Genomic DNA, 13,364 nt, shown 5'->3' with positions numbered 1-13,364 from the left:
AGTCCAACTTCCTGAGGAGGAGTTATTTACACCCATCTCTGAGAATAGGTAGGACCTGGAGGGAATTGGAGGGTTTCCATGTGTACAAAGACCCAGGACTGGCCTCCTGGCTCTCTCCTCCCTGCCACAATGCCCTGCTCAGGCCCTGTCTGCATCTGTCCTTCCCTCTGGCCCCAGGACTACAAAGTAATGAGGGAGATCCAGCTGCTCCATGTGGCTGCAAATCATCACGACCTTGAGCCCGAGGAGCAGGCTGAGGCCGGATTCCAGGATACAGAGTGGCTCAGGGAGGATGAGAGGTGAGCCCAGGGAGTAGTTGAGTAAGAGCGGATAGAGACTCTCCCTGGTGGCTGGTCCAGAGAGTCTTTGGCCATGACTCTCCCGGCTGACCGCAGCCTCACTGCATGGTGACCGCTGGGACAACTGGACTCTGGCTGCTGGGCAGGCACTGGGAGGGACACCGGAGGTGTGGCTCCTGGTGGGCTCCTGGGTGCCACTCCGTCCTGTAGCTATGCTTGGTCCTGCCATGGGAGCTCCAGTCCTATTTGGCCAGCAGAACATTCAAGGCCAAAAAGAACTGGCCATCAAGAAGCTCAGGGCTGAGTGCGTGTCCAGGCTTGGCAGTAGCTGAACCCTCGGCCTGAAGGTAAAACTTCAGACTAAGCATAGTCCTGGGGAGTGAAATTCCAGCTCCACCACTGACCAGTCCTGCATCTGGGACTTGTAGTTGCATCAGCACTAAGTAGAGGAATAAATGTCAAGCGATCAAACCTTGCACGTGGGAAGGACAAGACCAGAGGAAGATAATTTGCAAATGGACGAAGTTCCAAGACTTTCCAGCCTCAGTCTCCCTCTAGGGGCTCTGTGTGTCCTCTTGACCTATGTTAGAATCCTTCTGGGAGCCTCGCCCATGACCCCCATGCTCCTTTTCCTACTTGCTTCTTGTGCAGGGCAAAGATTTGTGAGGTCCCTTTCAAGGGGACAGCTGGGCCTTGTTCCACAAACATTTACACTACTATGCACGAGGATCTCCAGCTTTCCTGCACCTCCTCATACAATTCTTTTTAAGACAGACATTTCCTAGAGGCCCCAGCCTGAGAGATCACGGATGGCTTCTGCTTTGCCAGGCTTAGGGTCCATATACTTAGCCATGGGCAGACCCCTACACTCTCCCTCGTTGGCCAAGATGACTTCTGGGGCAGAGTCTACTAGTAGGTCTAGAAGCAAATAGGGCTGGTGAGTGTAGGTCCTGAGGAAAATCAGCCATGATTTGCAAGGCAACTAGCTGAGGGGAGACCATCCTTGGCTCCTTTCTCCCAGCTGAGAGCATCCTGAGAGGTAAACAGACATTAATCAGATCACCACAAAGTATCAACATTGCAAATAAAAATAATTGATATTTATTGAGTGTAGGACGTAGCAGGCACTAGCTTCTGGGCTTCCTGGGGGGTCATCTCCAAGGTGGCCAACTTGGAGATCCTCTCCTGCCAGGGTCAAGGACAAGGTCAGTGAGGCCATTGTCCCCTCACCCCATTTCTCCCAAGGTTCCCTAACCTCACACCCTGGACAACTGACCTAAGTCTGCTGTGTATTAGCTCATTTTATCCTCAAAATAATTTGGGGTGTGGTAGGCATTACCCTTTTTATTTGTAAGGAAAAAACAGCACAGAAAGACAGAGTCATTTAGCTGGTATCCCGTAGCTACAAGTGGTAGCGTGGGGACCCCAACACTCTAGTCCCAGTAGTCTCAGTTTCTGAAAGCAGAATGACAAAGTTTGGAGGTTGCAAAGGTTAAATTAAAAGAGATAAGTCTGGCAAACACATCTAGCCACAGGACTAGGTTTACAGTAGATGCTCAATAATGATTACTGAATTTCAGTGGCTCTGGGATTTGTGAGGTGGATGGGGAATTTCCTCACCCTGTTGGTAGGTCCTCCTGGCACCGCACAGGCTTCACGAGTGACTCTGGTCACTTTGCATGAGTCCCGGGCCATCAGGGACCTTATGCGTGGGTGTGAAGACTCAGGGTAAGTACTGGGCTCTCTGCACAAAGAGAAATGTCCAGGCTTCCCAGCCTGGCATCTGGGCCTCCGTGGGTGGTCTAAACAGCCCCCAATACCCTGCCCTGCAAATACCAGAGGCCTCTCCTCCTCAAACATGCTTGAGGCTCTCCTGCTCCCACACCTTTGCTCTTGGCCCCAACTAGAATGCCTGCCCACTCCCATCTCTGCCTCCACAGATAGGCAGCCTTCCCAGGGGATACCCTCCTTGTCAGATCTGTAGATCTTCTTTGTGACCAAGGCCCAGATCAGTTCTGATCTGCTCCTCATCCCAGCGGCAATGGCAGGGACAGCCCAACGTGTGCCTGCTCACCCTACCAGATTAGCAGCTGGGGACATGGATGTCCTTCTCTCCCACCACCAGAAGGCCTGGAAAGGGGGAAGCAACAAGGATCCCGTTGGATTAAAGCCATACTTTCTTCCAGACAAAAACTATGTCTAACAGTTAAGCTCTCCTGGTGTACATTTTACCACCTTCTTCAGTGACGCGAAGTTCTATCCTGTGGTCAAACTAAGTGCTTGTCCACACGGAACTCCCCAATGCTACCTCCTAACCATGGATAGTGGAAATTGTTATTGAGAAAAGATTGTTCAACAGAAATTCTTTTTAGTTCTTGATCTTTTTACCAAGGGAGTGGATTATTAGACCTGAGACTTCATGGTTCAGCTCAGGTGCCATCCCATGAGCGCCCGGTGCTGTGTGCAGTAGACGGGGACTGCGTCCCCTCTCACACTGCAGGGGACAGCAGCTGGGTAGCCTGGGCCTTGTCACAGGGGCAGTCGTCCTGGAATGGCCTTGTAGCTGTGTTGGGAGGTTACCGTCAGCTGTCTGAGCATGTCAACAGGATCTGGGTAAAGTCCCGGGAGCCATGACCTGATCTTGATTTTCTGAGCATGACTAGTCTGGGATTGTTGACCAGGGTGTGTAACAGGAACCACCTTGTCCTGGACCTCGTTGAGATTCGGGAACCTAGAAGTGAACCAGAGCAGACAGACTTGGGGGATGGGGCAGCTTCTCTCTATCCTCAGAAGCTCTAGGAGAAGCAGACTGGTAGGTGTGAGGTGCAGGAGAAGGAGCTGGACCGGGACTTCTGGGGACATGAGGGTGGCTGGAGGGATCTGAGTTTGTCCCAGAGCCAGATGTCTGCAGTTGGGAACAGTGATGAACATAGTCCAGACTGGTGCTCACAAGATATGGCTAATTGGTGGGCTTCCCAGCAGAAGGCAGAACAGAGTAATAAGGGTGGGAGGGATGGAGTAGACAGTATAGATCCTTGAGGGGGCAGGAGATGGTAGCCAGAAGAGCTTGTGGTAAGCAAAACCAAGCCCCATCTTGGAGGGCATCTGGCCTGAAGCCTGGGATATGGGTGGGGTCTCAAACAAAGGGACTGGAGGACTCAGCAGAACTAGAGCTCATTTCTGGGAACATGGGGGGAGCCACATGTTCCATTTAGAAGGACAAGGACACCACACCTCAGGGGTCCCCTGGCCAGGTTGGCTGTGGACTAAGCCTCCTGCTCTCCTTGGTAGAAGGTTCCCCAGGGCACGGAGTATGGAGGAAGGGGGGCAGGGAAGGGGGAAGCTGGGACATCTCAAGGCTCCCAGAGAAGCCTTAGGGTCCTTGTTGCCTTTTGTCCAAGCCCAGCATAGGTTCAGACAGGAGGCTTACCTGCTGACTGATTTAGGTACCAGTATTTGATGGCCCGCTGCAGCCTCCTCTCCCTGTGCCCCGTGATCAGGATGTTACAAAAGCTGACGAGCACAGGGTTGGTATGATAATGATCCACATAGAGCATTCCAATCCAGGCACTGAACCCTGAAATGCAGAAGGCAAGTCAGGCCAGGCAGCATGCCCTCTGTCCCAGGACGCTCGAGCCTGTGCTTTGGATGATGTAACTGTTGTGCCACTTTGTTCCTAAACGGTGCCCCTGTTATCACTGAGAATCTAGAAAATTAGGTATGAAAAGCAAGAAGGTTCTCAAGATGGCATTCTAATCCATCCCTTTCGTGGAGACCTTGAAGCCGAAAGTGGGAGGAGCGCTGTGCTCATACAGAGAGGCTGCCAGGCGTACAAGGAATGGGTGAGTGAATGAATGGACACAGGTCAGAAAGAAAACCCAAACGATTTTTGCTTTACAGAAACGGCTTGATTTGGGAGTCTTTCTTAACTGAACAGACCATTTTCTTAACTAAGTTTCCAGCTAATGACACCAATAATTCTGAGATGTGTTCTTTCTCAACATTTTCAGAGCTGTGCATTCATAAATTAATTACCTTCTAACTGTTCAGATGGAATTCTAGTACTTCTTACTGCTTTCCACGATACCTCGAAGGTCTGTCAAACATGCAGCCGTTTACTAGCCTGAATTGTCTTCTGACCATTAGGCTGAATGTTTTTTTTTCTGCTCAGCATTATAGCTTCCATGAGAAGCTGAGCTCTGAGCAGAAGGAGGAGTGTGAAGTCCAGGCCTCTGGTATCCGACCGGCAAGCAGCTTCCAGAAAGCTGCCAGACCAGCCCCACCACCCCCCACCCCTGACTCAATGTGCAGCCACCAGGGACCAGCCACTCACCCATGTCTGCCCCCTCATAGCCATTCTGCATGATGGTCCTGTCGATGCGTGCGATCAGCCACGTGCCCAGGATGCAGCTGATGAGCAGCCTGGAGAGACAGGCGCCCAGGCCCAGCAGCACGTTGTAGAAGAACAGAAAGTAGTTGAAGTTGTGGAACACTTTCCTGCAAACAGAAGCAGGCAGAGGGGCAGCACTCTTTCAAGAGGAGGAGGTGGCTAGGCAGGCTGGCTCCGGGCCCCATCCTGCAGCTCCCATCTCCTAGCCCTGTGACCTTGATGGTCCCCGCCACACAGCAGTGGTATGGGACTGGCTCAGATACAGTGCAGAAGGTGCTGAACCCAGCACAGCGGGATTGTCAGCGGTGGCTGTGATGTTTCATGGGATCCCTGGGTTTTGAGGTTTCCTGTACGACAAGAAATCTCATGTGGCTACAGCTGGCTTTGTGGTTACAGCAGAGGCTGTGGCTTTCCCACTGTCTGTTGTCACAATGACCTGCCCGCCGCTGGAACTGCTCCAAGTCCTCCAAAGGAAACTTCCCAGATGACCACTGGATTGTGTGGTTTCCTGTTGCCTGTGGGTGGGATGAGGCCCAAACTCGGCATCCTGGACTTCTGGGCCATCCCTGAGAGGGGCCTTTCTGGGGCCGTCACTCTGTGCCCCCTCCCTGCCCCTCACCATCCAAGGCGACTACATGGCCACCATATTGGATTCTCACTGTTCTCTCAAGACGTCTTGCCCTTTCTCGGCTGCCTGCCTCCATCTGTGCCCTGAGGGCTGCCGACCACACCCTCTCCTCAGCGAGACCTGCAGGACAGCCAACCGAGCTCAGCTCAAACGTCCCACCTGCAGCTGAATGAACCATTCCTGCCTCTTTCTCCATTACCCGCCTTGCTCTTGTGAGGCTGTCACCCCCTCTGGAGTTGACTGTTGCCATGTGTCTGCCGGCCCCTGTGGACCGTGAGCTGCCGCAAGCAGGTCAGGTAGGGATAGCTCTGTATCCTTAATGCCCGCGTTGTTTCCTCCCTGAGTGAAAGGCTTTGAATGAGTGAACTACAAAGGAAAACCTCGGACCAGGCACTGTTGTTCTAAGTTCATATTTTAACACACTTTATGCTCCGAATACCTCTCCGAGGTGAGCAATTATTTGTAAAATGAGGAAACTGCAGTTCGTGGGTGTTCAGGAATGTCACATATGGTCCCATAGCCCATAAGGGGTGGAGGCAGGATCTGGACCCAGGCAGTTCGGCTCCAGAGCCCACTCCCGGACCACGGCCCCTCGTCCTCTCAGGGAGGGTACGGTCCTCCCAGGAACCTGCCAAGGGGGAAGAGGAAGGAACGAGGGGCTGCTGAAGCCAAAGCCTCTAATCCCCATTCTCTTCGTTACCCTTACCTGTTGTTGAGAGCCAAAGGTTTCTGCCTGTCAGCCGCGCTCATCTTTGGCTGTAGGAAGAAGGTGGCGGCGATCCACACCTGCAGGATCATGAGACCCAGGACGATGGATATGGTGAGGCTGAAACACAGGGAGAGACGGTCCTGAGGGGGCCTTGTCCAAGCCCTTCTCCAATGCCCAGTGACAGAGAGGACAGAGACGGGACAGCCTGCTGGGACAACAGTAGCTCTGGCTCTGTGCTTTATGCCTCCAGAGTATTCTCACACCCACTGTCTGATGAGAAAATGGAGGCTCACGAAGGGCAGATGACTTTCTCAAAGCCACATAGTCAGGTTTTTTGACTCCAGACCAGAACTCCAGGATTTAATTATATGTGGCAGCTGAGCTGCGTGTTTAACAGCATGGAAATCAAAGAAAAGCATGGAGTTTTTCAAGAGTTCATGAAGGTCCTGAGAGTGGACAGGCAGGCTCTGCCCAGCCTCCCACGTGGCTCTAGGGGAGGATGGAACCAAGGAGCTCAGAGCAGGGAGTTCTCAGAGAGGGCCACATGCTGGGTTTGCATCCTCCAAGCGGCCGTGTGGGCGGCAGTTAAATGGGGCCTTGGCTTCAGATTGCAGGCTCCCAACCCTGCCTCTTCCCCTCCTTGGACAAATTGGTGAGCCCTCAGTGCCTCTGTTTCCTTGTCTGAAAAACGGGCCTCAATACGAGACCCAACCTTCCAAGGGTTCTCAAGAGAAAAGATGCATAGTGAATTCTCAGTAATGTCGGCCTTCACTTTTATCTTCCATATGGGTAAACTGAGGCTCAGAGAAGCAATTTACCCAAGGTCACACAGCTTCTCTAGAACCTAAGCTCAGATTTCCTTTCTCCTTCTACTATACTGCCCTGACTCCTATGTCACCTCCCCGAACTTCAATCTTCCCAGCTATAAAATGGACACACGTGTATCCCCCACAGACACAACTGTGAGCACCCCACTGAACAACAAGAATGGAGACATTTTGTCAACTGTAAGGTGCCCACTGTGATGAGTTGCTCTTTTGGCCCATCCCTGGGTCAGAACTGAGAGTGTGGGTCCAGGAATTAGTGAGATCCCAACAGGGAAGGGGCATTTTGAACAGCAGCAGCTTTGAGGGTCTGCCAGCTCCTAGGCCCCGGGCAATGACAGGGAGCCCACCCAGCACTTACGTCCCGATGCCCAGTCCTTGGAGCATCTCCAGGCCCTGGTTGTGGATGACAGGCAGCACCAGGCTGTACATGATCAGCATGCCACACAGGCTCTGCACCACGTGGATGATGAGGTAGCCTGTGGGCCAAGGGAACCCAGGGTCACTCGAGGCCCTTCATGACCCGGTCATACATGTCCCTCCCTGAAGTCCCCCCTCTATCCTCCTCCCACCAAAGGTCCTGGCATTTTTGCTTGTGCTGTTTCTTCTGCCTGGCATGACCATCCTCCTGCTGCCTTCTGCTCGCCCTGCCAGATGCGACTCAAACGTCAACCCCACTAGAAAGCATTCGTGTCCTGCCTGGGTGTGGAGAGTCGCTTCCTCCTCTCTGTCACCACTGCCTTTAGCATTTCCAGCCCACGGGCTTAGGACAGGAGGTAACGATAGCTATGTGAGTGTGGGATTCTCCCTCCCTCCCGAAGGAGAGAGAACAAGGGCTGCTTTGCCTCGCCTCTCTTCTCTCTTTGCACAGCCAGGACTCCGCGGGCGCCCGAGGAATGGGTGTTGAATTGAATAGGTCACGTGAGGACACTTACCCCACAGAATATAGGCTATTTGCCAGCCAGAGTACCTTGCAATGGCCACCTGGGATTTAAAAAGAAAACGGGGTCTCAGAGGGGAGAAAACACCGATCACCTCTAACACATGGGTCCAGCATCCCCGCCTCATCTGAGGTTCACCCACCAACACACCAAGGTGGGTGTCATGATTGTCATCATTTCACAGATGAGGAAACCAAGGGCCAGGTGCGTCACTCAGCAACAGAGCATACTAGAAGTGAGGCCTATGGACTCCCCATCCAGGGCTCTTCCTCCCCCAGGCTGCTACCCCGTCCCAGCTGCAGGAGAGCAGGATTCAGCCAATCACTTAGTCTCAGAACAGAGAGAGGCCTCAGAGAACTTACCACACTCTCCGCCGAGGAAGGATTATGGAACTTCAAAGGGAGGAAGTGTTTATTTCCTGCCCACAACCTCTTCATGTGCTTTCTAGAGAAAAAGTGGGAAATCAGGAATGTTCATAACCACGGCTCCTTATGTCCTTAGAGCTCAACAGATATAGACAGAAAAGCCTGTGGAGGGAGATGGTGGCTGGCTCGGCTTCCCTATATTGACCACAGCTCGTGGGACGGTTCTCATTAGCCTTAAAAATATTTTCAAAATACTTTTAAATTGAGATATAATTGACACATAACATTATATTAGTTTCAGGCATACAACATAATGATTTGATATATATGTATATTGCAAAACGGTCACCACTATGAGTCTGGTTAACATCCATCATCTTGCACAGTTACAAGCTTTTTTTCTTGCAATGAGAGCTTTTAAGATCTATACTCCCCAATTTTTAAATATGCAGTTCAGTACTATTGCGAGAGTCACCATGCTGTATTTACATCCCCATGACATTTATTTTATAACTGGAAGCTCATGCCTTTTGACTCCCTTCACCCACACCCGCCTCCGACAACCTCAAATCTGTTCTTTGTATCCGTTAGCTTGTTTTTTTTTTGTTTTGTTTTAGATTCCACATATAAGTGAGATCATACAGTATTTGTCTTTCTCTGTCGGACTTACTTCACTAAGCATAACATCTTTTAAGGTCCATCCATGTTCTGCAAATGGCAAGATTTCATTTGTTTTTATGGCTGAATAGTATTTCACTGTGTGTGTGTGTGTGTGTGTGTGTGTGTGTGTGTCACATCTTCTTTGCCCCTTCATCCATCATGGACTCGTAGGTTATTTTCATATCTTGAATATTGTAAATAACATGGCAATAAACATGGGGGTGCAAACATTTTTTCGAAATAGTGTTTTTGTTTTCTTCTCATAAATACCCAGAAATGAAGTTGCTGGATCATAGGATACTTCTATTTTTACTTTTTTGAGGAAGTTCCATACTGTTTTCCACAGTGGCTGCACAATTTACATCCCCAGCAACAGTGCATGAAGGTTTCTTTTTCTCCACATCCTCGCCCACACTGGTTACTTCTTGTGGTTTGGGTACTAGTCATTCAAACAGATGTGAGGTGATGCCTCATTGTGGTCTTAACATGGTCATACATTTCCCTGATGATTTAAAAATCTTAATATAGTTTGAAAAAGTAGTATGTAGTTACCTAGTCTTGATGGTGGCTGAATGTGATAGTTGAGACTCTGCTTGTGGCTTTTATTTTCTTCAATTTGCTCTATTTTCTTATTTGTTCCGTGACAAATATGTATTACTTATGTAATAATATTTCAAAACAGGTAATAATGGAAAACCATTTTTAATGATAGATCCACCTTATTACAACATAAATGAAACTGAAAAAGGGACCACAGCCCCTCATGCTCCCAGCACCTGCACAAACCTCTGCATGCCTTCCCCATGTGCTGGTCTCGGCCTGGCCCTTTGCATAAAAGATTAGGTCGGCGATGGTTATGTTCATGGTCCACATTCACACGTGTCTTGCTTTTTCCCCCACATCCTATCCCCAGCATTTTTCAGGATGTTTTGCAATTTTATGACCACTAAATGGGGAAGACTTAGTATGAAATAAAGAATGTCAATATCCTATTGATAGCTTGTATATTTATTATATGATGAAATGATGGTTTGAGGTTATGTTGGGCTAAATAAAATATATTATTAAATTATTCTCACCTCCTTTTTTAACTTTTTACTCGTGTCTATTAGGAAATTCAAAATTGCGTCTGTGATTTTCACTGTTTCAGCTCGGCAGCACTGGAATAGAGCATATGCTACCAGGAATGCAAACACACCAACACACATATGTGTGCACGAGGCATAGACAATTTCTGGGAGGATACAGAAAATGAATAATGTTTAGCTCTGGGGCAACAAATTGGGGTTTGAATGGGAGGAAGACTTTACACTAAATATTTTTATAACTTTTTTTTTAAAAGAGGCTGCACATAGATAGGAATAATTCTAAGAAAAATAAAAATACTAGCACAGTGCTAGTGCCGTCCAGTTGTAGGGGTTTCTTATCCACTTTTTCCTTTGCTCCATGGTCCTGTAAAGCAGACAGGGCAGGGATCATCGGTCCTCAGCGACAGGTATGGGAGGGAGGGGCCAGCCTGGACAAGGATAAGGCCTCCCTGCCACAGGCACCTTCTCTTCCCTGTGCCCTCCCCCCATGTCAATGCAGCCAGCTCTAAAAGGTGATTGTTACTGGTTGTGGTCCAGTGTCTCACTGATCATCTCCCAGGCACTTGCAGTCCACTGAAGGAAGGAGCAGGTATATCCCCACATCAAGGGGGGCAGGGGAGAGCAGTGGTGTCCAGTCCACCCAGAGGGTCCAGGGACAGGAAAGCAGAGAGAAGGAGCAAGCTAGGGCTGTGATGGAGAGCTGGGGCCTCTTTGCACCAGGAGAGTCCTTATTTGGATGCCATCTGCAAGAGACCCACCCTTCGGGCAGCCAGATGGGGAGGGTATAAAGGCAGGATGCTTCGGAGGGGTAGGAGATGGCCCTGGGCCTCTTGTGACTGCATGTGAGTTAGAGACACAGAGAGAGACTGAGAGACAGACAGACAGACAGAGGAGGGAGGGCAGATACCTAAAATTCAACTGCTATCTGCAGTGAAATGCTCACTACATACTGAAGTCCATCCCCTCCTCCCGCTCTGCTCTTCTAGAGACTGATGCACCCAGTGCCCTTGACCCGATCTCCTTTGATAACTCCTAGAGCCGGGTGCACCTGCTGGGAACCCAGTGTGGTTAGTCCTGGAGAGCAGGGCAGGTCTGACCCCTAACAGAGATGCCGAGTGTACAAGAAGCAATAAGGCCTCTCAGGGCAGAAGACATGGCCAACTGCTAATGGCGTGGGTGAGTTATTTTGTTAAGTCTCAGCCTTCTCAGCTGTAAAAACAGAGATGAAAGTGCCTCTCAGGGTTGTGGTGAAAATCAAAAGATTCTTTTTAAAAAAATATTTATTTATTTGAGAAAGAGAGAGCATGCGTGCCAGGGGAGGGGCAGCGGGAGAGAGAGAAGGAAAGAAGCAGACTCCCCACTGAGCGGGGCTCAGTCCCAGGACCCTGAGATCATGACCTGGGCCAAAACCAAGAGGTGGCTCCTTAATCAACTGAGATCCCCAGGCTCCCCTAAAAATCAAAAGATTCTAAGCACAGTGTCAAGCTTATAGTAGAAGCTCAAATCAATTAGTTTTTTGGTTTGGGGTTTTCTGTTTTACAACCAATAGATGTGGCTCTTCCTGGATGGCATATACATTCATGGTTCCAACTTGGGCACTGCTGTCACCACTCAGGAATTTTTAGAAAATTCTGGCTGAAGACAAAGAAATGATTCCCAGAGCCCTCTCACCTGTAACAGGCCAATATGTGGAACAGATAGCTCACACACGTGAGGGAGGCGGACAAGATGGTCACCAGCCAAACTCCTGAAATAGAAGAAGTCACAGGAGAGGCCTGAGAAGATGAGCCAGGAACAGTGTTTTCAAATTGCGGATGCTCACATCAGAAAGGGCTGGGCAAATACATTTTACTTCCTTTAACATATTTCTTGTGTAAATAAAGTTTTGCTTCTATTTCTGTCTCATTTCAGACACACACATCCTTGCTATACTTTACTTCTTGCACAAGCCTCTCCTTGGACATTAAGATTTTCCATTTACAGTGAGTAATAGGTAGAGAAAATGAGGGTGTATACACATGTAGTTACCTTCCGTCCTCGTAAAACGAATAATTTGCCACCCCCAGTAAAGAACAACCATGTGTAAGGATAACTGGAATCAAGAGGTCTTGACTATTCTTTCATCCCTCTTTTGGCAAGTTTTTAATATGTTGTATCTAATCTGCTTTCACGTGATCCTGTGTGCTTCTGAGAAAGGGAGGGGGAAACAGGGAAGGGGGATGATGTGTACGTATAAAAGCTTCTGGACAAGCTGTTTATCAGTTGGTCCACAAAAACCATTTTAAAAAAATCCAACACCTCTTCATAATTAAAAACACTCCATAGTGTAGAAACAGAAGAAAACTTCCTCAACCTGATAAAAAGCATCTGCAAAAAACCCATAGCTAACATCATGCTTAACAGCAAAAGACTGATTGCTTTCCCCCTAAGTTCAGGAATAAGGAAATCAATGTCCACTCTTGCCAATTCTATCCAACACTGTACTGGAGGGTCTAGCCAGGGAAATTAGGCAAGAAAATGCAGCCAGGCTGCAAAGGAAGAAATAAAACTATCTCTGTTCATCAGTGACATGTTCTTATATTTAAAAATTTCTAAGGAACAGCAACAACAAAAAAGAAACAAACAAAAAAGAGATTCAAACTCATTAATAAATGAGTTCAGCAAGCTTGCAGGATACAAGACAAATATACAAAAATTAACTGTATTTCTGGACACTGGCAATGAACAATCTGAAAATGAAGAAAACAACTGTGTTTGCATTAGTATAAAAAAGAATAAAATACTTAAGAATAAACGGAAGAAGTACGCAACTCATACACTGAAAACTACAGGAGATTGTTGAAAGAAATTAAAGATTTAGATTAATGGAAAGACATGCTGTGTTCATGTATAGGATGTTCTTTGTTAACATGGCAAGACTCCCTCAATTGATCTAAAAATTCAACCCAATCCCTAGCAAAATTCCAACGCCATTTTTGCATAAATTGACAAGCTAATCCTAAAATTCATATGAAAATGAAGGGACCTAGAACAGACAATATAATCTTGAAAAGGAAGAAGAAAATTACAGGCCTCACATTTCTTGATTTCCAATTTACTACAAAGCTACGGTAATGAAGATAGTGTGGTACTGCCATAAGGTTAGATAAATAGATCAATGTAATAAATTGAGAATCCAGAAGTAAATCCTCATCATCAGTGTATTTTCAGCAAGGATGAAAAAGACAATTCAATGGGGAAAGAATATGCTTTTCAACAAATAGCACTGGGGTAACTGATATTCACATGCAAAACAATGAAGTTAGAACCTTACCTCACAGCATATACAAAAATTAACTCAGAAAGGGATCATAGATTTAAATGTAAAAGCTAAAATTATAGAAGTGTCAGAAGGAAATATGAGAATAAACCTTTGTGACCTCAAGTTAGGCAATGTTTTCTTAGATACACACATGTGATA

At 48.1% G+C, this 13,364-nt stretch overlaps 1 protein-coding gene across 1 annotated transcript in view; it reads right to left on the bottom strand.

The window, feature by feature from the left end:
• Positions 1 to 2,714: 2,714 nt before the first annotated feature.
• The window catches only part of LOC110581608 (stimulated by retinoic acid gene 6 protein-like), a 49,443-nt gene continuing 38,793 nt past the window's right edge, over positions 2,715 to 13,364 (bottom strand). Inside the window, exons 11-18 of the mRNA XM_021691528.2 lie at positions 11,576 to 11,651; positions 8,154 to 8,235; positions 7,786 to 7,834; positions 7,212 to 7,329; positions 6,024 to 6,143; positions 4,633 to 4,796; positions 3,730 to 3,876; positions 2,715 to 3,030 (exon numbers count right to left, since the gene is read on the bottom strand). Coding sequence (XP_021547203.2) covers positions 2,882 to 3,030; positions 3,730 to 3,876; positions 4,633 to 4,796; positions 6,024 to 6,143; positions 7,212 to 7,329; positions 7,786 to 7,834; positions 8,154 to 8,235; positions 11,576 to 11,651 — 905 coding nt within the window. The 3' untranslated portion in view covers positions 2,715 to 2,881. The remainder of the gene's footprint in view (positions 3,031 to 3,729; positions 3,877 to 4,632; positions 4,797 to 6,023; positions 6,144 to 7,211; positions 7,330 to 7,785; positions 7,835 to 8,153; positions 8,236 to 11,575; positions 11,652 to 13,364) is intronic.

The sequence above is a fragment of the Neomonachus schauinslandi genome, chromosome 13 (assembly GCF_002201575.2).
Source record: "Neomonachus schauinslandi chromosome 13, ASM220157v2, whole genome shotgun sequence".
NCBI lineage: Eukaryota > Metazoa > Chordata > Mammalia > Carnivora > Phocidae > Neomonachus > Neomonachus schauinslandi.
This window is presented reverse-complemented; position numbering and strand designations above follow the sequence as displayed.